The sequence below is a fragment of the Typopeltis vanoorti genome, chromosome 10, assembly GCF_054136105.1.
Source record: "Typopeltis vanoorti isolate ZY-2024b chromosome 10, IOZ_Tvanoo_1.0, whole genome shotgun sequence".
NCBI lineage: Eukaryota > Metazoa > Arthropoda > Arachnida > Uropygi > Thelyphonidae > Typopeltis > Typopeltis vanoorti.
Window position 1 is genome coordinate 34275621 of NC_143558.1, and position 25691 is coordinate 34301311.

The 25691-nt window shown below is 35.4% G+C and overlaps 1 protein-coding gene across 1 annotated transcript in view; it reads right to left on the bottom strand.

The window, feature by feature from the left end:
- The window catches only part of spn-E (tudor domain containing 9 protein spindle E), a 469695-nt gene that overhangs the window by 250148 nt on the left and 193856 nt on the right, over positions 1–25691 (bottom strand). Inside the window, exons 12-15 of the mRNA XM_090399558.1 lie at positions 22087–22171; positions 18566–18623; positions 12665–12769; positions 7066–7163 (exon numbers count right to left, since the gene is read on the bottom strand). Of these exons, the coding sequence (XP_090255684.1) occupies positions 7066–7163; positions 12665–12769; positions 18566–18623; positions 22087–22171 (346 nt within the window). The remainder of the gene's footprint in view (positions 1–7065; positions 7164–12664; positions 12770–18565; positions 18624–22086; positions 22172–25691) is intronic.

Genomic DNA, 25691 nt, shown 5'->3' on the forward strand with positions numbered 1-25691 from the left:
GATCTCACCAAAACTCTATAAAGAGGTATAATAAACTGTTTGTCCCTGTTCATCAGGGAGGTATTCTTCAGTAATCATGTAATCCAATGAGCTGCTTTACCCATATGCCATCTAAACTTTAACTCCCTGTCCACTAACCCAAAATCCATAACTTCAATTTCCTGGAGTAGAATTAAATCAAATGTAGTATACACAGCTGGTAACATTACACTTTGCCACATTAAACTGACATCCGTTCTACTTTGCCTGGACTGTTAGTCTATTTAAATCATTCAGCAATATTTTAAGATCTTTATTAACTATTGCTTTACCTCAATTTTGCATCACTGGCAAACAATAGTTCCTCTCAGATACTTTCCTATATCATGAATGTACAAATTAAATACATTCATGATATAGGCCTGTGACTAGTGGTGTGCCACAGGGCACACCACCAGTCACAGACCTTATAGTGGACTACTCCTGAATAGACTACTCTGTTATATCTCTCCATCAACCACCCTCTTTATTCACTTCAACTTTATATCCATCCCCATGTCCTGCAATTTATTAATTAGAATTCCATGCAGTATCCTTAAATGACTCTGCAAAGTCCAGCAGTATCAATGTAAACCCATTACCTTTATCCAACTCAGCTATATCACATTATAAAACATGAGCAGATTAGCGAGCATGACCTGCCCTTGCCAAAACCATGTTGCCCCAATAGTGCTTTCTGTATTTTGCTCTTAACCAGCTTCTCCAGCATCTTGACTATGACTCCTGATATGATGATCAGTAGGTAATTTGCTATATCAGTCTTGGAACCTCCTTTATACAATGGAACTATTTTCCCCTCTTTCCACCCCCCTTGGAACTAACCCAAAACTGAGACTTAGATTAAACAACATGGCCAAAGGCACTGCCAATTCACTAACACCTTCTAGTAAAACTCGAGCTGGTATCCCATCTTATCCCATAACTGTTTTCACATCAAAATTCTGTAATATGCTATGCACCTCGAGTTCATTTACCTCAGTTTTCATACAAGCCTTTGCCTCTCTTGTTACTGCAATATCTTCACCTGGATGCTATATTCTTGCAAAGTGTTAATTTAGTAATTGACTACTAAATCTGATTTAGTTACTTGCCAATCATTGGCATTCATTAAAATAGTTTTGTCATAAACATTCTTTTTAATTGCAACATACCAAAAGAACTCTTCAGTATTATCTTTGGCCTGTACTGCTAACTTCCTTTCATACTCTGTTTTTGCCTTTTTTTTTTCTTTATTACACTGGTTACCCCCTGCCCTGTACTTGCTCATGCCACTTTCACTTTATTTATTCTCTTGAGTCTAGGTATGCAGTCTATTATTTCCCTCAGAACAACTCCTTTGCCATGCCACTTACCAGGAAAAAAATGTCTGGTCTTTCTGATTTTTGCTTTACCCAAACAATTCACAGTGACAAGTTGATTGAGTTTACCTTGACAGCAAAGTGATACCCTTAAGACAGGAAGGGATAGAAGATAGAGCCTGTAGTCTAGGAAATAATAATTAGGTGTTGGGAATCAATTATCTGTTGGATTTGATGGTTGTAGCCATTTAATTCCATTAAAGTTTTTACAGCTAAGTTAGAGTATAAACCTGAGGGAGAGGAGCAAATATTATGCGTGCTATTAATTAATGACTTCACTTTTTGGGAGGTATGATGAGCAGACTTCTGATTATCTGCTAGCCAAGGTAAGTTTTGATAAACACTAGTTGACAAAGTACTAGAGGCTGTACAAGTAAGAAGGATGTCCATGAATGGACAACTACCAATATTTTGTTTTTCCATGGTGAACTAAATGTGGGTGAAGGGCTATTGATCTGTTGTATGATCCTGATCTATTTCATTATATGACTTTTTTTTGTCTGCTGAAGAGACAAACGAGATGATCGGTGGTTTGTTGAAGTTGCTTTTCAATAACCTTCACATTATAAGAATGACAATATATTGTGAAATTATCAACATAAAGCACTGCCTAATGTGGAAAGAAGTCATCCAGTGATTGAGTTTACTTTGACAGCAAAGTGATACCCTTAACACAGAGCCATGGAAAATACTCTTTTCTTGGCAAACTGGCTAGGACAATATTCTCACTCTGACTTGGAAGAACTGTCTAGAGAAAATTGTTTGATAAAACAGGACACAGTTTATAGATATTACAGATACAGGTTATATATAAATAATATTATATGATATCATATATTATATATGATATGATACAACATGGAACAATATCTGTGAAAGCCATACTGTGTTGAAGAGAAGATCATTGCTTTCTAAATACCACAGAAGTCTGGTATTTACTATTTTCTCCAATATCTTACAAAGACGGCTTGTCAGAGCAATATGTCAATAATTGTTTACTTGTGCTGGATCCTTTCCTGGTTTTAGGATGGTAATGACAACTGACTTATGCTAAGAATCCAGAAACTCTTCCTATGTAAGTATTTTACTGTATAGTAAGAAAAGGAGATCCATAGAAGATGTTTTTCCATCTCACAGTGAAAATCATCGAGTCTTACAGCACTGACACGAGAGAGAGAGCTCTTTTTAGTTCCTCCTTTACAAATGGATGATTGTATAGCTCTAGCCCAATTGTAGAAAAGTTTACTTGTTTTTCGTGTTCATTCAATATCAAAAATTCACGACGATACGAACCTATTGCTGAGATTTTAGTAACATTTTGTCCCAAAGTATCTGCAATGATTTTGGGTTCAGCAATAACACATCCATAATGTTCCAAGATAGGTAAATGGTGGGCTCTAAGTCTACCTTTCATTTTTCAGATTTTTATCCCACACATTTACTCTGGTTGTTTGATTAACAGATGTGTAAATTGGAAACAAAATTGTTTTTGATTCTGACATTTAATGTGACATGCTTCAGAGCTGAGCACATACAAAAGATATGGGATCTGATGTGGTAAGGCATCTACAAAATATATCCCATGCTGTCTTGATCTTTTTTGCTACTTGGCACACAGGGTTTGACGTGAAGGCTTTACATAGTGGAGAATGAGATGATGTTTTGGAGCTGTGGTTGTTACTGCATGAACAATATAAATTGTTCCGTATGTCATCGCTTCACTGATAGGGGTTTAAGTGCTTTAGCATTAAATTTTGCAAGATGGAAAGAAAAAATATTACAGTCAGCCTGATCCCCATTTTCCACAATGTAGAACATGATTCCTATGATGGCATAATGCAAATCACAGGAAAATGATTGCTTCTATGTATGTTCTCTTTGACATTCCACATGAACAGTGGAAGAATGGCAGGGGAACAGGACTAAGATCTACTGAAGAATATGAGCAGTAAACATATGGAAGAAGGTATTGAATCCATTATTAGAGTGAGGTCACTATTGTCAAGCATTTGCTCAACAATATATGAGCCTCATAGCCTTGTCAATTCATGTTAGCACCACCCCACAGATTCCTGTTCATTACAGTCACCTATAAGAAGCACAGGCTGAGGTGCTGCAACAAAGTTATCAAGGTTGATCTCATTTAAATCAGAATCTGGTGGTAAATAAATGAAACAGTGTAATAAAAAGCTTCCAGACTATATTAAGCAGGATATGTTGGTAAAGAATATAGTTACCAATCAGGATTATTTACTCCCCATTTCCACATTTCCTTACAAATCATGGTGAAATGCCTCAACATGAGGTTCTGACTGGCTTTTACTTATAATTCCTGAAGAAAGAAACAGAAGAGTTTGTGTTTCTGCAGCAGAACATTGATATTTTGGTGGAATCCATGAGTTCCACTGTAAAAATTCATTTATTTTTACAGTGGAACTTGGCTTGTAAGACTTTTTTGATTTCTGAGAAATCGAAGGCTCACCTTTACAAGCTTATATTTGTCAAATGATTTGGAAAAAATTTTAACAGATCTGATGTGTCAGGGTCATTTGTTGAGTTTAATTTACTTTCAGTAAATACATATGTATCCATTTTTTTTTCTTCTTTTTCTGCAGGGTGTCTTGGTGGTTTATCTTTCAGTGATAATACCCCTGTATATTCTTATTGACAAGTGGATTCTCAAACAGGATCGTTTTATGAGTTGTTTCAGGAGCAAGACTATGTCAAATTGTTGCCATATAAAAGAAATCATGATAAAGTTCAGCTATGTTAAAATTATCAGATGGGGGAATAGACATACATGTTTGAGATGCATTTGATATTTTCTTATCTGCCACCCTCTCAATACAAGACTTCAGGATAGGTGTGGTGTCTGGCTTTCTCCTTGCATGCTGATATCGTTTGTATTTCTTTTTCATTGTTCCACTTTTGGCATGCACAACAGCAGGTTGGCTGTCACATTCAGGTTTCTCTGTTGAGCAAGATTTATTATCGTGCTGTTTACTGCCACATTGGGCACACATCAGGCACAACCTCACGACATGTCTCTCTGTCTGAATTGTTATCTTCATGGTTTGCCAATAAACCTCGAAGGTTGATTCTTGTTTTCAAACTCATATTTTCTTGAATAATGCTTGTGTGTTTTAGTCTACCTTTCACCTCTAAAAGCTGCTCAACTTTGATTCATTTTTAAAACTTTCTTACACACTGTTTTCAATATAAAATTCATGCCACCTGGAAGTCATTATACGTAACATGTAAGATCTTGAATAAAAGGAGTTTTTGTAATAAAATATCTTTTATGCAGATTTTACAAATATGCTAAGTTCCACTAAAATACTTGTTAATTAATAGAAAATTTGGTGTAATTGAAATGGAAATATTTTTTTTTTTTAATTATTGAATATTGTAATATCAAAAGTTTTGTGTAAGAACAAAGGAAATTATATATAAGGTAAACTGTATAAGTAAACCTCTAGTCAACAAAAATTCCAGACAGATTAAGGGATTAAGTCATGACCTCAGGCTACTGCAAACACAAAGGTCAACATTACATGGGGGTTTCCCCGACTACATGCACCGATCAACGAGGGTGACGGGTGCAGAACATCAGGGGACTATGACGTAAGAAAAACGAAGGTCATCGGAACCGTATAAATAGCAGTTTACTGGGGCTTGTCGAGGGGGCTTTTTTTTTCTTGAAGTTAGAGTTGATCCAGTGTGCAGTTCCCATTCGTGGGTCAACGTGAAGTTATGAGATCACGTGGAGTTCTGATGAGAGAGTTCGGACTCATGATGGTATCAAGGTCAACGTAAGCTGAGGAGTTTGAAAGAAAGTTCGATGATCGTTAATGGCAGCTGAGCTTCAATAGAATCATGGGTGATGAATCGCTATCCTACTCTGAGAACGATGCAACTAAGGCACGTCGTATTAGGAGGAACCAGATGCCGAACTTCCAAGCCGTAGGAATTAAATTGTCTGCCAATAGTAAGAAAGGAGTCTTGCAAATTACCTAAGGGATGTCCAGATGTAGTGACGAAGTTTGACAGAAACAAGAAGGGATAATCAGCTATAAAGAACCAGACTTCATGAAAAGTAAGAACTTTCTATTATTTTGTCAGAAAGAGATTTTTTAGATTGTGACGGAGGTGTGAATTGATGGAATTGTTTTAAATTTTAGACTTACAGGACTTTAGGCCTTGAGCTAACAACTGAATTAATTTACTCTGTGTAAGAGAAAGCCTAGGCTGAATTGTATTGTGAATCTATTTGTATTAGATTGTTGTAGTCATTACTTAAGGGTGAAGTTTTATATGTTGCCGTTCTGAGTATATGTAAAGTTAAGAAAGGGAGGTAAATTTCTAGACAAGTAGTCATGCTGAGAACCAGATGATTATGAGAATTGATCATGTAACTTATATTGAGTTGTTAGATATAACGTACATATTAGATTTAAGTCAGATTAATTTGTGTCATTGTTTCTTAGTGATGAATAAGTTGTTTTCTTATCAAAATAACTTGCCTGATTTCTAAGTCCAATACACTATTCATAAAATCGAACCTGTGTGTTTTAAAGTAGACATTGCCATGACTGCAGAGTAAGAAATATTTGTAATTTGGAAAGGAATCACTTTCCTATCAACAATTTCCCTCCAGATTAGACTGGTATCTGTCAACATTCCAGTATTATCAGATCTTATATTTCTGTCTCCTAAGGCACATTTACTGTATTAATACCTTCATTTTGGTCTTCCTCTGGGTCTTTTCTTCATCCTGGCAAAGACTAGTGTTTTTCAATTTAGAGAAATAATGGCTGTTGGAAAATTAGTTTTTGTGTGTGTGTGTGTGTGTGTGTGTGTGTGTGTGTGTGAAAAGTATAAGTTAAATCTGGTTAATTATTAAAGTTCATATAGTTAACTATTTTTTCTGATCCTGCCAGTACTTCTGAAAGAAGTAAAAAAAAAGGCCAGTACCATCACTGGGAAGTCACCACTACCACAAATAGGTGCCTTGCATGGAGAGACTACTGCAGGTTCATTGGTAGATAACAATTTGGATACCTGGTCATATCCAAACAGCTGTCCTGAACTCAGAGCTATCTTGTCGCTTTCCCTGAAGGGGAATCTGCCTTTGCCTATGCATACATATAATTTTAGAGAACTCACTAAATTGACTATCACACAATATGCTCATCAAATTAGGACTTGATGGGGAAATGGACATTAAGGTTAGAATCCAATGACATGCTGCATTGAGATTCTAATTAATAATAGACTAGAGATATAACGTGTACCGCACGCATAGATAATGTAGTGCAAGATAGATTTAAGTTAGTAAATGAATAAGCTAGATCAAGAAGGGTTCGGAGATCACATTCTTGGTCAAATTATCAGAAATTAGTGTAGTTTTACTATATCCATAGCATGTGAGGTTTGGACACTAATTAGCAATAACCATTAGTGGCATGAGTATTGCTGAATGGCTTTAGGTCTACGTAGCACTGAAAGGCAACACTAGCTGGAGTTGCTTTAGCAAAAAAGATAGTATTTAATGCTATCCTTGTAGAGGCTGAATCAATGGCCTGCACTATAATCCTAAAGAACAGAATGATTCAAAAACATATCGCATGCTTTAATACTTTAATCAACTACACCTTAGGAGCAATACCTTGATTTCAGGAATTCCATATTCTGATAAAACATTATCATAAAATTTTTTCGATACCATTCGATATACACGCCCATCAGATACACGACCAGCACGACCTACAATGAAAAATAATTTCATAAAATATGCTAAAAAGGCATAACTTTAAGAAGTGAATAAAAAAGACAACATTACTAAAATGTAATCAAAACAATTATCAGCACAATTAAACATGCCAAAAATGCTTAAGAAAAATGTCTGGTTCATGGGTCATTCGTAAATATGGAAAGTTTTCGTGAAAAATAAGCATAGAAAAGAGAAGGGAGAAAAGATTCTAATGTTGCAAGTGAACTAACAAATAAAGCTATGATGGCTATAATGTTAAGGTGGAATTGCTGTATACCACTGTGTACTGTGTATTCTGTTTTTCTTTGGAAAGCTTAACTTGAACAGCAATTACTGATGTTTTGGCATTTTGGATTATAGAACATTGCAGTACTTCCAACTTTTTTTTTTTTTTTTTAAATCTGATGAGGAAACCAATTTTTCTACAGAAACCTAATTCCGCCACCTCACCCAATTAAAAAACATGCCAAGTAATACTCCCTGAACGAATCTGCAACAACAAAAAGCATGTGTGAATTTTTGCTTATGGTATGTGAAGCTGAAGACATAAGATTGCATACAATGTAGGCCTATCTTAAATGCTTAAGTTGCAATCTCATGTGCAACAGAGAACAAAGGTATAACTCAAATGGAAGGATAGAGGCAAATAGGCAATTGTTACATATTTCAACAAAATACTGAAAAAAAAAAAAAAAAAATTCATTGCTTTCTTTTCCTGATAAGTTTTCTCAAGGGATGCAACAGGATACTATGATAGTACTACATAAAATTAATTTACATTACTAGCTTCATGTCAAATTTTCTTATCAAGTATCCTAACAAATAACATGTTGTTCAGGAGGAGATTCTGTTGTTATTTATCAGGAAACCAGCAATAATCAAGAATTAACTAGCAATATATATATATAAAAACATAAAAGGATATGCAATTCATAGAAAGGAAAAACTCCCTCCACCCCACAGTTAAACCTTAGCACATTACTATTATGTTTGTTGGAAAGGTACGATGAATCAATCCAGTTTGTAAAACATTTAATGTGTCATGTTTTGAAATTCATCCAGTTCACTACATCCAACTTGTTCTATGCAGAAAGAACTGTGTTGATATAACAACTATAGCAGACATCTTGCTGCCAGTAATTTTTGCATTCACATGTCATAGTTGTTTTCCACTGACAAAAGAATTCACTGGCCACTGAAAATAGGAAAATGAATTTTCTATTATTCCTGGCACAATTGTTGACATTTCCAAACACTTCAGTGGCAATCCAGCACTACTGTCTCAATACAGACTGACCATGAAGATGATAAGACTTATACAATAGAAAAAAAAAATGAATCACATGAAAAACAATGGAGCATTGACTTGTCCATTTTATCAGTGTATCAAGAAATGATGAGGTTTCTACCAGTGATCATCGATTTCAGAATACACCATGCACATATACTCTTTGCCTCTTTGAAGGCAGAGGTGTAAAAATGGATCAAAGCATAAATTCCCTGCACTGTTGTCTCTGTATTTTTCTTCCTTAAATGAAATGCATTTAAAATCAAGGAAACACTAATTGTTTCAGCAGCTTCACGAAAATTATATCTAATCTATTTATGGTAGCATATGTCAGTTTTTTTGAAATAAAAGTTCATATAGTTAACTTCCAATATGATGTGCCAGTTAAACCACATGATCAAACTAGCTGAAGCCTGGAACCAAAAGTCCATTGCATTTCATCAGCAATGCAAAATACACATTCATCCAACTCATTGTCATTTTGAATAAATCTCTTTTGCATTACTTCCTGTGCTTGTAAAGAAAATTTGCAATTGCTTGTAAAGAGAAGCCTTTATGTCCAAGCGTGTAAAAAAAAAGCTGTACTTGGCAAAGTAATGTTTCTTTCTTTATCAAGTGATAATTGGATAGCTTGTTATCTGTACTCCATTGAGCCATCTTTACAACTTGATTTTTTCCAACTTGGATATTAGTGTGATAATATATCATTCAGTGATAGGCTAAGCAATAGACATACTCAGCAACAGACACTGATCAGATGGATGATCAATGTCTGTGATGACTTCACATTTACTTGTTAGAATATCAAGCATGTTAATGTTTCCATATACAATGATATGTTTGTGATGAAAGTGAAGGGACTTGTGTGATTCAAGTATTGAGCTATGTCGGCAGTATTCTACTAGCAGGGCCTCCCAAGCCAGACAGGTTGATACTGAGGAACCAGAGTGAGAGGGATTCTGACTGGACACGATGGTACTCCAGAGGAGCAGCTTCCCAACAGCATCTGTTATCTTCCTCCAGATGGAGATAGCTGCCTATAGAGATTACTTGGTCACTCAGAAATATTCTGCGGAAGAACAGTGTAAACTGAGTAGGAAGAGAGATAGGTAACCTGCCTCTTTTCCTACTCAGCTTACAGTAGGAAGAGAGGCAGTATATCAGTAATGCCGTTACTCTTCCAAGTCTATTTGTCATCTTGGGAGAAAAGACAATTCCCCCCCCCCCCCACTCTAAAGCTCATAAAGGTTCAAATCTACTCTATACTATAAAATAAGCTGAAATTGGAAACTGATGTGACATCAGCTTGAAATGGATGTAGGCTGTAATGTTTTTGTCAAGTTATTTGAAACGTTTTGAAACTCAGGGCTATCCTGAGTGGTGAGTCTTCAAAATTCGAGTCATCAGAATTCAAGGAGAACTGGCCTACCAGTCCAAACCACAGGGAGGGGGTTGGACTGGTAGGGCCCCCCTTTTTGAAGACTCGAGTCATCGGAATTCAAGGAGAACCGGCCTACCAGTCCGGAACACAGGAGGTTGGGCACCATAGGCATCAGAGTCCCCTAGTGTCATAAAATCAGACCTTGGTCTGACTACTATGTAAGCAGTTACTTTGCTAGAATTCTCAATCAGCAAAAGAGGAAATCATTTTTAGGATAAGGCACTGAAACTGTAGAGTGATCCATTTCATGGTTTTCTAAAGGCATAAACACTACGTCCTGACTTACCCCTTTGATTGTGCACCACATTAGTGAAATGTTTACTCTCCTGAATTTTGTAGCTAAGTCTTGTCAGTCTAATCACAAGAGAAGTAATTTTAACCCGGTGTTAGTAAGGTGGGAAAATATAACAAAAGTAGTAAGGTAGGGTCCCACACTAAACTTGCTTGTGGGCAACAGCATGTTGTCTATGGCATCAAGTAGCAGGTTACGGGAGAGGAAGCTATACTGAGGCATGACACCGTCACGTGTTGTTAAAAAGTCAATTTGAAATCTTTGGGGTCTGTGACATCCCACCTTACTTACACCGAGTTAAGTAAGAGCAGAAGAACCTAAGGTACTTCTGGAAAGGAATATCTTCATATCTTAAGACTTTGAACTGAATTAGTTTGTAAGAGACCGATGCTTTTGCATATTAATTTGTTGACAGTTATGTGGTGTGTGTGAGATATATAGACAGCTTATCTCTTTGATAACATTAAGAATTTCTCCTCCAATTAATTTAAAGTTTAGGAGCAGATAAAAAAGTTCTCTGTACTTTACTTTTAAGTATATTCACAATGCCAAACTTTTCTTGAGAGTGAAGAAAAAGTTTATTTTATTGGGTAAGACAATTTTTATTTAAGTAATAGCAACCAGAAAGGTCTATTACCTAAATAGTATTCAACTAAACATGAAAATTCAGATCTTCCAAGTGACAGTGCAAACAATTAAAAATATCATTTACCATATACATTGCATGGAAGGAAATTAACAAATACAATGGTATGAGGAACAAACAGCCATGGCACCCACCTTAAGATGTGGGACCTCCTATCGCTGTAATGACTGCAGCAACCCTATGGTGCATATTTCCACAAGCATATGATAGCATCAATGGGGATTTTGGACCATTCTTCCTGTAGCTATGTAATGAGGCCAAGGAATGTTGTGAGGCAGATATCTCTTGACCTCGTCCAATGCTCCAGTTCATTCCACAAGTATTCCATATGGTTGAGATCAGGGCTCTGCAGAAGCCAGTCAAGTGTGGTGATGTTCATGTCCACAAACCATGTAGTTATAACACCAGCCTTATGACATCATGCATTGTCTTCTTCCATAAAGAGACAACAATCAATTCCATAGAAATGCGACAAAGTAGGAAGCATTGCATTGTCCAGAATGTTCAGATCCTTCTCAGAGTTCAATGTTCATGGAGTCACAGAGGTCCAAGGGAACCAGGAAAAAAGGGACAATATCATCACACTACCACCTCCAAATTTCATAGCTCGGATTATGCACTCTGGTAAAAGACATTCACCAAGCATCCTTCACATCCATCCATCTGCTCAGTAGAGGGTATAGCATGATTTGTCACTCCATAACACAGCTTTCCAACTGTACACACTCTTTGGAGTGTTGAAGATGGTGGCTCAGGTAATGTGGGGTTTGCATATTGCAGTCCTACCATGGAAACCCATGGTGTCAGCCTTGTTCCTGAATGTCTTTGTGCAGATTCATATCTCAGCCAATGCCTGGAACTCTGCATTCAATGTGTCGGCTGATGAATGGAAGTTTTTACATATTCTTCATGGCAACCTTTGGTCATGTTCGGGGAGAGTGGTGAGTTACCCACTGCAGGTAGCATTTGACTCCCTGTATTTCCATCTCAGTATGGTATTACTGACTGTTGACCTGGAAAAGCCCAATTTGTCAACAATTTGCTGAACCTGAAACATAGCATCTTATTACAATGTCTCTTTCAAACTCCATCAGTTTCCTTCTAATTGCCATTTTACCCAGCCACATTTGCGACCTTGGGAGCATCATATTCATCCAATTTATACCGACTACAAGCATGACTTGTTTCATGGCACAATGCACCTTGCCAATGGGAGTGTCCAATAACTTCTTTCGAAGCAGTGTATACTGTTCAAAATAACTAAGTAATGCAGAGAACTGACAGGGCATCTGACTCAATGTCCAATCCTCATCTTCCAATGGTGTGTCCATTATTGGTACAAGGTAGATTCTGCTAATTCTGCCTTTTTCAAATGATACTTCATACAATGATGAAATCTAACTAATTTTCACTGTTTGCTCTGACAAAAAACAACAGATCTATTTTAAACAAGCAATATCCCAGCTGATATGAAGATTATGTTGTACTCAAGGTTCATAATGTATGATAGAATCTGGTTAGCTATTTCTCAACTTCCAGGTCATCAACATTTCTTTGTTATCCATACTAATACCTATGAAGAACTTACAACACACGGAAAAGACTAGACTAAATACTGGGTCAAAAGCTGTTCAGTTCTTTGTGTGGAGAAAGGAACCTCTTCTTTCATTATATAGGTCTAACTGTTAAGCAAGCTTGCAAATATTTTAATACCACAAAAATATTTGGTTCAAATGATTTTATTCTTGGTACATATCAGCAACAAACCCTTCATATATATAATTTTTTTTTAAATCAAAGTATCTTACAAATAACAGGATTAAATACCTTTTCTCTGAATGCAATTAGATTTTGAAGCCCATTCAAGCTGCAAACAAGAATAATTGGTGTTGGGATCACTCATCATACTCTTTGTTAAGCAGAAGTCAATTACTGTCAAGAGAAAAATTGCAGATAAATATTTGAAACTATTTCTGAAGAAAACTGCATTAAGTCTGAGATTAGTCAGACTTAGTCTGACTAATCTCAGAATACTTAGTTTTTAGGTGAATTTTGCAAAATACAATAAGTGCTTATTAGATTCATTTTGTCCATATACAAGTTATATTTGGTAGTTCAGATAGATAGATTTGCTGAAATCTGGTGGTTCTAACTAACTACTAAATCAAACAGTTACAAGAATTTGTTGAACAATCCCATGATTAGACCATATGCAGCCATGCAAAGTAGCAAAATGTGCTGAAAGTACTATACTGCAATAACTCTGCTTTGGCTGAAAGTTAATAAAATTAAGAATGTACACTAAAACATGTCCACATGGTTTAGTTTTAATGGTATTCAGGATCTATTAAACTTTAACAAATCCTGAATTCATTTCATACCATTTGCAGTGCAAAAGAGAGAGAAAAATCACCATTTGATAACTCTCTCTGAATAACATAAATTTCTTATGTTGTTTTCATGAGAAAGCGACAAAAAAAAAAAAAAAATCAAAAACTCCACTCTAAAATATATCCAACTGCATTACATGTAAATAATAAGAACATCTGGTAAATTGTGTATGACAATATGACATGCTGCAAAGTAATGATTTCCAGTTTTAAGATTAAATCTCCATTCATAAATTATTTTTTTCCCTTGCAGAATGATTCAAAAGGATAATTTCTCTCTTAATGAAATTTCATTAAATTCCAATATTGTACACAATCATAAAATGTACCATTTTATGATTGTCTACAATCATTTCCTTATTCATCTATTAAAGCATATGATGCATGTGTGAAGACTAACAATGTGAACAAAACATAAACATAAACGTTTTATGCAACAATTTTATCTTCATGTAATCATAGCATAAATAGATACATTATCCTGTGAAATTCATTATAATCCGAAATGATGGCTATGATATGGGAGGGCTAGTCTATTACTCCCTCAGAGATAGCTATTTCACTAACAAAAGACATCTTTCTGACTTTCTTCAGTATTTTGGATTTGCAGCTATTATTAGTTATTTGATATTTCATCTATAGCAGCTAAAACTGTGAGACAAGTGTACAGGCACTAGATGCATGTGATCTTACCTATATATGAAACTGGCTAACTTCACATTCAGTTGCAACGTGTCCATTTAAATGATCCCTGCATTCTAGATGGTATTCAGATTTAGGGATCTGAGTAGGCCGAAGTAAATTATGGAGCTGGGCAACATGAAAGTTGTGTCATGCTGCTAAAGGTAAATTTGGGTAGTAACTGACTTTTTATCCATAATGACACCACTACTTTACTGTCAATATCATCTTAGATTTCTTAAATTTGCATAAAAAAGCCACATTTGGTCTTTAGATACAGATCTGGTTTATTTTAGTGTCATAAAAAATAAATTAAATATCCTCCTTTTAAGAATTCAACCAATGTAGTTAAAGCAAAAAAAAATTAGACTTGGAATTCTATGCTCTTCACATTACAGACTGATGACAAAACCACAGAATACCATAAAGGGTATTGTGTGGTCAAAGTAAAGTTCAAACTTACTTTGGATGATTCCAAGAAATATTCTTAATCATGTGTTTACCTATATATTTCCATCAAATGAATATACTGCATAGCATGACCTATCACTCTGCAATGCCCATTGGCATTTTGCTCTTAGCACCATAGCAGTTGTTATATGAAGAAGAAAGGAGACAACATAGGTTTCTTAGCGACACAGTCTCTTATTAATGATTAAGTAACTATCTTTATTCTTTTAAGAGTTTCTAATATTACTGAGGAGAGTAATGCAGCACTGTAAAGTTTTTTTAATTGAGAACTAGATCTGGTTGCCATTGTGATCTATGCATTAAACTTGACTTCTGCTGACTCAGACATGAAATTCTGCAGTCTCCCTGAGTCACTCTAGTCAAATTTTAATCCCTAGTTCTTGTCTATTGGTACAAGTAGATAACTGTCTAGAGAGAAAAGTCTGAATATAAGAACAAGGCCAAATGCATTGTTTTACTAATCAAAACAGTCTCAGTGGAATGGAATCCAATATTAAAATAATAATCTGTTATAATGTGTAGAATTACTCATTTTTTCTTTACTTATTATAGCAGGGCAGTTAATCTTTCTTCCGTCTGCTATATCTGTAAACCAAGTGCATATTCCACAATTTTGTCTTGGCAGGGTGAAAAACCCTACCACCAGCATGAGATTCACTAACCCACCTTCAACCAAAAATGAAGTTTGTTTACATCCTAGACAGGATTTGAACCCAGGTCTTTCAAACAATAGGGATCACTATTATAAAATGAGCTATAGAAGCTTTCTCTTTAGAATTACTACCTAAAATCTATTACTTAGCATGTTTTATTTTATCAGATGGGAAAAATACATAAAAAATTGGCAACAGCTAACTTCAGAATCACTGTAGTTTTCTTCAAGACATTATGAAACATTTCAAAAACTTTTGACGTAGGTATTAAAAAAAGTTCCTATTCAATATACAAGAAAAGATGCTGAATATTTGAAATTTATGAACTCTTGATCTGAAATGAATGTATATACAAATTGCATAAATAATGGTAATATACTGGGTGGCCAATAAGTCATGAAGGGATTTAAACATATCGTAACTTTTTATTTTAAGATTAATAACAACTGAAATGAAGTCTGAGAAAAAACTGCAAACTATACTCTATTTGATCATAAAAATAAAGAAATTATGAAAGAATTAAACCAGAAATCAGTAACAGAAAAAATTAAAAAATATAAGCACAAATGGATGGAACATGTTGGAAGAATGAAAACAGAAAGATTATCAAAGCAAGCCTTAAATTACAAACCATTAGGAAAAAGAAAACCAGGACGTCCTCTTAAGGGATTCAACAATGACTTCTAAGGCTGGAACAGGCCGCTTTAGGCCTAAATCCTTGATAGGCACGATGATGATGAACTCTATATGATAACCACTCTGCCAACCAGCCGTCCTGGTTGACCGAGTGGTTAGCATATCTGCTCTTCAAGCCAAAAGGCTGCGGGTTCAAATCCTGCCGTGGGCATGGATGTTTGTGATTGTCTGCGAAAATACTAGTGGTTGGCAGGATCGCGTTGGTGTAGATGAAGGCAGCTGAAGTTGGTGGAGACGGAGAATTGTAGAGTAGGTGACCTCCCTCGATGAGTCTTTGGACTCCCTGGAGGTGTTATATTATAATTTTTTTATTTTATTTTCATCATCATCATGCCTATCAAGGATTTTAGGTCTAGAGTGGCCTGTTCCAGCTTTAGAAGTCATTGTTGAATCTCTTGAATTGTTGAATAAGGCAAATGATGAGAACTTATACCACTTTGCCACGAGTTGCCCATCCTTAAAATACTTCAGGCGCAAACTTTGTTTGCTTACACTTGAATAAAGGATTAGACCAAATATATAATTGGTAACATAGCCAAGTGAAAAAAACTTTCATCAAACGTAATATGTATTTCTAAATTGTATTCTCTTTTCTCTATTATTGAGTTTAGGCAGAAGGCTGAGTCTATACAGGTTCATTTTATTTTATTATAATGAAATACATGACCTGGAGATTTTTATTTTTTTTTTTAAATTAGTAATGAAATGATGTAAATTCCTTCATAAAGACTGGCCCTTTCTATGACAGCTGTTAATGTTTCTGGCTACATGACCCCAATATCTGCACAAATGTTTTCCTTCAGTTGTTGGATTGTCTGGGACTTGGTCACATACAGGTATGTGTCCACAGGAAGAAGTTGGGAGCTGTCAGATCAGGAGAAGGCTGAAGCTGAATGCCAATTTTCAAATTAAAATTGCATAACTTCAGTTTGTTGTTGGGTTGTGAACTTTTCCATGATTAATTTCCCAAATGTTCTTTGAATACCTGAAAAAATAAGGTGGAAAAATTATTAATAAAAAAAATGTTACACCTTTTAAACCCCCTCTGACTTATGGGTCACTCTGTATTTCTATAACTGAATGTCATTTACCTATGAAAGATCTAATTCAAATTCTATCTATGAAAGGATGGACCTTATTAGGCTTTCTGCAATGCAAAATAAACACTGCATATCTTCATGTACATACAATATCATTAATCATAATCCCAATTTCATATCATTAATAATATAAATAATCTCATTAACATAAGGATGGAACACTAATGGACTCTGCTACTGAATTCTGCAAAACTCCAATAGTCACATTCCTCTGTCTCAATACTGCTTTCCATTACATAACTAATATACCCGCTCTGACTGCCCATCCACTACCTGATTATCTAATCCCATTCGTTGAAATTAAATTATCAATTTATCATTTAGGAAACTGTGCTATGCTTTTTGCAAAGTCCAGAGACAGAATACATGCATTTTCTTATCAATTGCCCAACCTTACTATAAAATGGACCAGATTAATAAAACATCCACTTTTTAACAAATCCAGCTGGCCTCAATAACAAATTTCATCCTTGTTAAGGTATTTCTACTAATTTTTACAAAATCTTCATGAAATGTAACACTGTTTAGTTCAATACTTCTATTTTAATACCATCTTTATTTAATATTTTATGAAGATTTTTGAAAAAATTAGTAAAGGTAGCATTATCTTATCCTCTTTCCACTTTTTATGGATCCAACCGCTGTAAGACTCACTGAACAACCAAGTCACTGGCTATGTCAGTTTCTTAACACTCTAACCAGCCATGACGTCTATAGACATCAAGCAAAATCTGGATACGAGTCTATAACACCTATTGAATAACATGGATAAGAACTGCAATTTGATCTCACTATTTCATCCACCGCAGCCGGTCGAGAGGTTAACACATTTAAACACTGTGGAGAAATTTCATCCTATTCCACTGCTTTGACATCCAGAGTGCTTAATACATTCACTTGCAATTTCTCAACTCATGCCTTCCACTAGGATTAAAGATGTTCCTTCAGAATGAAATATCCTGATAGTGATAACTGAGCAGTTCTAGATCTGCATAAGTCGTTTGATCCCACCCTTCATCATTCCTGTACTGGTCACAAAATAAAGTATTCTGAGATTTTCCTGGTCCACAGCACTAGTGTCCTCTCATCCCAACTTTCCTCTCCACTAAATTTGTAACTTTCCTAGCTTGAGCTTTATATTCCACATGCAACTGCTCTTCACCTTGTTTATAACTCCAAATTGAATCTCTTTTGGATTTGCAATAACTGCTCTTCGCCTTGTTTATAACTCCAAATTGAATCTCTTTTGGATTTGCAATAACTGTTCTTCGCCTTGTTTATAACTCCAAATTGAATCTGTGCCTATTCATGACAAACATGTTAATCTGATTATATTTTTGCTTTTGGACACTTGGTCATAGAGTAATGATGACTGTTCTATCAAGGTACTATAACGTTTTCTCGTCTGTAATTTTTCGTCATCTCTTTGTGATAATGAAAAAAGTCTCAAGCAAAAGTGATTCCTCTAGTGGTGTGGAAAAGCAAGACCAATGAATTAGGAATGAAAATGAGAAAAAAAATATATTACACACACAATGATTTCAGATTTTCAACTCAATTATGACAGGATTGTCAGAATAAACCCCTGTCTCAAGTCATGGACTGAACTTTCAATATTAATGAGAATTTAATTGGAAAATTAGACTTAAAGTAATTTTCTTATCTAATAAAGTCTTGAAAAGTTTATCAGTAATCTCATTACTGGATAAGCTTTTCAAGGAGTAAGAAATTGCTTACCATATTTTATATCAGGAACTGTTACTGAACTTTCTGCAATATTTGTAGAAAGAATAATCTGAAAGATAATTTAAGTTGGCAAATAAGTTATTTTTGGTTTTTGAAAAAACTTTAAAAAAGGATTTTTTTAATTCCATACATGACAAATCTAAAATGAACTGCTACAAATTCAGGTTTGTTTAACAAATTTTGCATTGCTAAGCACTTTAGTTGGTTGGATACTAAAATAAAAAGTTTATATAGCGATCTCACAATGAGCATGATTTGCAGAAGTATAACGAGCATAAATGGATGAGAGTGCAGTCATGTATACATACATATCCCAACACAAGTGCATTAAATAATAATAAAGCACCACCAATTGCTTTCAAAAATGTAATTTACTGAACCTAGTTTCAAAATTATATGGGTCATGTTACAAAATTATATATTTTAATAATTATAAATATCCTGACAAACATGTTTATAAAACACACTTTCTTAGAAACAAAATGATAATGAAAGTTAGAAATGCTTTGTAATTTGATTACCAGTTTTCTCTCTGGTAGTTCCTTGAATGTAAAAAGAGCGTTCTCTCTAAAAATTTTCCAACTAATGCAAGTGTTCCTCAGGGCTCCATTATTTCATCCACTCTCTTTCCTTATACAAATTCTCTCACTGATCTCAAGCTCCATATGTAATTCTGCTGTCATCAGCACTCTATTCCTCCCATTCATACAACCCTTGCTCCAACACCTCAAACTTCAAGATCTATAATAAGGGTACTAAACACCGATTTCTAACACCATCCTTCAATGCTTTAAAAACAGTTTTATAATTTTCTTGTAAAAACCTTAGTTCTCCCCTTACTTTTGATAATGCTGATCTTAACAGTCAAGACCAAATCTCTCTTCTCAGACCAACTCTTATTCCTAGCCTTCGCTAGCATAATCACATCACTTACAACAATCTTTACTACCATAAACCTTGGCATCATTTTTTGCTCAAGACATCTTTCTGGCTACTTACACTAAATATCCCAAATCTTCCCAACCTTGGAATACTGCTCTCACATTTAGGTGGTGTACCTAAAACCTTTCTAAAAATTCCTGCCGCTTTTAGAAGAGGACAGTTTGTTGATTGCCAGTTCCTCACACTCTGTTTTAGACACAGTCTCAGAGTTTCTGCATTATGTCTCTTTTATAGGCACTGTTCAGCAAAACAGGCATCCATAATCCATCCTCCTCCCATTTATATTAACCTTACACTAACAGCAAGATGAGCAACAGCAGGCATTTTTTTTTTACAGTAGTGCTGATTCACCAAACCTGCAACTCATACATTTTTCACTCAATCTAACCCAGTTTTGTGAACCTACCTTTCCCATAAAGTATTCCCTAAAGTCTAAAACTTACAGCTCTCCAAACAGAATATCCAGGGCAGCCATGGCAATCCAAGGCTACCCAGCATCCCATGCAAGCACCACAGCAAGTTTTGGGCCTTGTCCTCAGACCATAGTGAAGGAACACCATTGACCTCTGAAGGCAAGTCTATTAACTAAATGATCCTCACCAGGCCATCCTAGTGACCCCCCCCCCCACTTCCCAGCATGATGAACACCCATTTCCTGCTTTCATTCATTTAAGAAGGTCACTTCTTGGCCTGTGGAAATCACCAACAAATTAAAACCATATAACTCCATATCCCCCCGTATTTATGGACTCCCAAAAATTCACAAGGAAAATGTGCCATTACGTCCCATAGTGGATGGCATTGATTCCCCCACATACAAATTAGCTAAACATTTGGCAAAAGCTCTCGCACACTATACTAGCAAAACACACCTTCACACACAAAAAACTCAGCCCACTTCAAAGCCAGCATTGAAAACCTTACATAATGGTCAGTTTTGACGTCTCCTCCTTATTCACAAATGTCTCACTCAAAGAATCCTTAGAGCTAATCCAAGCTAAATTTCCTCCCGATATCACAGCCCTATTTCAGTTCACAATGAACTCAGGCTATTTTGTTTGGCAAGGAAAATTCTACAAACAAATAGAGGGGACAGCCATAGGTTCTCCACTCTCTCCACATAAAACTCAGCCAACTTTTATATGGAGACTTTTGAAGAGAAAGCCTTAAATTTGACACCACAAAACCCAACAAATAGCAAACACATCATCAGCATATGGCTTCGCTATGCTGATGATGTGTTCGCTATTTGGCCACACGGCTCTGATGCACTCCTCTCCTTCCTAACACTTAAAACAACCAACATCCCAGAATCAAATTCACCCTGGAAGAAGAAAAAAACAACTCCCTTCCTTTCTTAGACACACTAGTCACCCGCCAGCCTGATGAAACCTTGGTTTTCTCAGTCTATAGAAAACCCACCCATACAGGCAGATACATTCATTAACAAATTCCTCCCCCTCACTACAATATGAAGTCATTAAGACACTACACAACAGGGATAAACTTATCTGTTCAAATGACCCTAATCTGTTCAAAGGCCCTAACCACAGAACTAAACCACATTCTCACTTTCTCAGCCAATGGCTACCCCCCCCCCAAAAAAAAATAATCCAAAAATTATTGAAATCAGTAAACCACAACCTCCCCTCCCAACAAGGATTACTCTAAATCCATCACCATACCCTATATCCGAGGCACCTCTGAAAAAATAATAAAAATCCTAAAAAAACATGACTTAACTTCTTGTTATAGACATTATAAAAAAATGGCATCCCTGATCCACTCTACTAAAGACCAACCTCTCTGCCAGACCTACCTGGTGTATACCAGGTCCCTTACAGCTGTAAGCTGTCCTACTTTGGCCAAACAGGCAGGACAGCTAATATCAGAATTTCAGAACACAAGGACTACATCTGGTTTCACCAATACAGCCACTGGTCTTGCAGACCATGCGCTGGACACTCGCCATAGAATACGGTGGAAGAAAGCCACGATAATACACCGTAGTAAATTCCAATACGAAAGGCTCTTCATGGAATCAGCTTCAGCCCTAAGAAACAATCCAAACCTCAACAAATTTGGTTGCATGAGACTGCCCCAAATTTGGGAAACGTACATCAGAAGACCTTCAGCCCAATCTCCCAAGAATACCAAAATTGCCTGCACCATCAGGACTTTTAGGAGAAAGAATAGCTTCCTGCTTCGTTCTCATTTACTGTTTGTCGTGCTTGCGTACATGTCTTGTTTTTAAGTTCCTATGAAAATGGCAACGTGACGTTGCCAAAAATATTGGAAGTGTATTAAAATTTATTTTAATGTATATCCTAGTATACATTGTAATTTCCTTAAGGACCACACAGTATTATATGGATGGTTTGTTATACTATGCTAAAATAAATTCAATATACCTATAGGAAACTGGCTGGGATCTTTCAGCTGTTTCCTATAGTGAGAGTCAACAGCAGAAGGTAAGAAGGTACAATCTATAAGAGTTGTCTTTACCACATAAAACTAACTTGAAACTGATCCACCAGTTTAACACAATAAAAGTTTCTACAATTCATTACCTTCCGTTCTTTTCTGTTTGGAGGAGAAAATACTAGCCCTTGTTCTTCCAATGTAAGAGTTGAGTGCAATGGTAATAACCACCATCTATTAAAAAAAAAAATGATGTACTTTAAATATTAATAATAAATTAATGATTTTATGTTTACCCATGAAAACCAAAAAAAGTAAATTACACAATGCAGAAGAGATTTCAGAACTTGCGTTTCATTTATTGAACTATACACAAATTATTTATCTTAAATGTGCAAATGGTGAAGATTTTGTCTATTCTAAACTTAAATAATACAATCAGTTTTAGATTTTAAGGTTACCACCTAACCTAAAATACATCTTCCATATTAGATTTCCATGTAACACAGCTTTCTTGTGTGAATTTTTGCTAGAATAAAGCAATTAATCCTATATATAGTCTACTAAACATGTGATTACAGACAAGTTTGCCTATTTCTGGAAGTAGAATGTCCATCTCTAAGAGTAGCTAACTTAGTCTTGCTTCAAAGAATGTCTAAAAAAATTGTCCCTATCACAAATGATATTTGTATCCAGATCAACTTGAGCTCATAACTAACTTCAGGATTGACAAAGCCATGAAGATGTAATAATAAATTATCTGAAATATGAAACTGTTAAACTGGGTGGATATTATAAATATTCTATTGTAAACATTGTTAACATATAGGACACCCAACAGCCTGCCATGGATCATACAAACTTAACGCTATAAGACAGTTAATCTTATCATTCCAATCTACTGTATAATAATAATGTGATGAATGAACAATTTTGAATTTTCAAAATACTAAACTACTTGTCTTGCTGTTTCGTTTATCTGCCAGGCAAAACTGGTTTCTAAAATTTTTCACCCATACTAATAGTAATCCAAAGAATATTTGCGATTTTTTTGTTTTTAGAAAGAGTATGCATTATGGGAAGGGGTCACTACCAATGGATGACCCTTCCCATAATGCATAGTATTATACATGTCAGTAAGGATATGTGCTTTGCATAATGGGATACTAAGGCAAGGGATAAAGTCATTAGCCTCTATATACAAGTTGCCCAATCATGAAGTTACTTCATATGCAAACTGTCTGCTTACACTTGGATAAAGGATTAAAGCAAGAATGTAATTTCTTGGCATCTTTAATTTATAGTATAACCACGTGAAAAACTTTCACGAAGGTTATCTAGCTGGACGGGTTTTCTCTATTAATACTGATTTTATCATAATTGAATACCACCAGTAAGAAGAGAGGATATACATGCATAATTTTATCTTTAGAGCACTCAGTCATGCCAAGAGGTAATCAATTAATCATGACACAGCAACTGAAATAGATATGCAACAGACAGTGGTAATTGACTTATTTCTTACCTAATGATGGAATATGCAGGATTTGAACCATCAACAGTAGTTATTAAACTCTGAGAGTTTAGATAAAGAGTATTACAGATTTTTATTTATTTTCCCATAATGCTAACCTAAATATTTTTCAATTGCTTTTTTTTAGTTGCTACCATTTCATATGACATCACTAGTTGTTCATCTAGCATTGTTCCAGAATTCAAGAATCCACACCTGATGTAGTTAATATACACAGTGCAGTCCATACATTCTAGGATTTAATTTGTTATGCATACAGTAATGGATAGATCTATCGGCAAACACACTAAGTAATGCCAAATTATGTGTACACCTGCAGAGAATGAGATTAGTTCATGTTAAGTAGTATGCAGTATAAAGTGTTTTTTCTTTGTACATCATAGATATAAAAAGTGAACAGAGAATTTCAATTAACTTTTATTTTAAAGTGGGTCTTTCTGCTACAGAAACCCTAGACATGGTACAAAAGGCAGCTATGGGAATACAGATCTGAATCAATCTAACATCTTCAGATAATATTCATGATGGAAGAGAATCGGTAGATGAGAAGTAGCCATTCTACACGAACTCAAACTCATAAAAAACACTGCCACTGAGTTAGTGAAGGTAAAGAACAATCATCAAATCACAGCATGGATGGTAGTAAAGGCTTCAAACATTCCTAAGAGCATAATTCTTTGCATTCTGGGTGAAAAGTTGGGGTATAAGGAAGTTGTGTGCACGTTTTGCTCCACATGCCTTGACAGTTGAGCAAAGAGAAGATTGAGTGAGGCTTGTCAGGACATTATCACAATGGTGGATGCAGATGAAAATTTCTTTGGCAAAATCATAATCAGGAGATGAGAATTGGTGTTTCATCTATGGTCCCAAAACAAAGTGACAGAGTTCTGAATGGGTTGGTCAGATATTTCCCAGACCAAAGAAATTGAGATTTCATGACACGTTAATTTTTTATTTATTTTTTTCTGCCTCAAGGCATGGTGCACAAAGAATTTGTATTGGAGGGGAGAACAATGAATGAGTAATATTATTATTATTATTATTCATGACACCTCTAAGGAGTCCGAAAACTCATCGCGGGAGGACGCCTACTGTACAATTCTCCGTCTCCACACTACTACCAGTCATCTACATCAACTGACCACCACAACCAGTATTTTTGTCTGTAAATTGCATGTGTTCTAAAAGGCCGATTTGTTTGTATGCAGGATGAAAAATCCGAGTTTCCGGAAGAAATTATGCTACCTCACCTTCAATTGAAAAGTCCATATAAAGATTCCTCCCGTCATGATGAGAATTGAACCCAGGTCTTTTCAAATCAAAGGGCACAAAGCACCATCATTCTTCCTATTGCGCTACAGAGGCACTTAAAATGTAATTATAGTGGATTTTATAATGGCGTTATTGATTCATTTCTGAAACGTATCCACTGTGTTTAATTCCACTGGCATTACGGTTGCAAATTTTTTTTTTTTTTTTTCCTGTTGCACAATAACATGCTCGCTCAAACATTTTGACAAACAAAAGTATTCCCACCTTTTACATCCCTCCCCCATTACTCACCAGATTCTCTCTGGACTATTTTCTGTTCCCCAAATTGAAAATTAAGCTGAAAGGACATCGATTTACAGATGTTCCAGCCACTCAAAAAGAGATAACAGTTGAATTAAAATCGAACAGGCAGAATTTTCTGTGGCTCTCTGAAAACTGCACATCCATGCAAAAGCTTGTATAGATGCCAACGGATCGTATTTTGAGTAAGAAACGTTCGATTTCTTTCATGTCTTTGATTTTTTTATAATTTCTGCCTGAAAACTTACAGACCACACTGTATGTACAGGACCTAAAGGGTTTATTTTATTGAGCATTTTTATGATACTGAATTTTTTACATTGGTTTATGTCAGTGAAAAAACTTTTCATAAAAACGATTCAAGATATATTAAGTGTTAGAAGGGAAAGCGTGTGTAAAAATGATCATACATCATTAATAATAAAATAAATGGTCTTGTATCACTTATAAAATGATGAATTTTTATTTCATATACTAATAAACACAAAAATATAAAGTAGTTTTGAGGGATAAAAATTAGTAGCAACATTTACAAAAGTTTATAAATTGACCAGATTCAGAATTAAACCCACACCTATAATATTAGGCAACTGAAGTAAAGTACACCTGGGTTGACATCGACTGGTGAGACGGAACAAAATTTTTAAA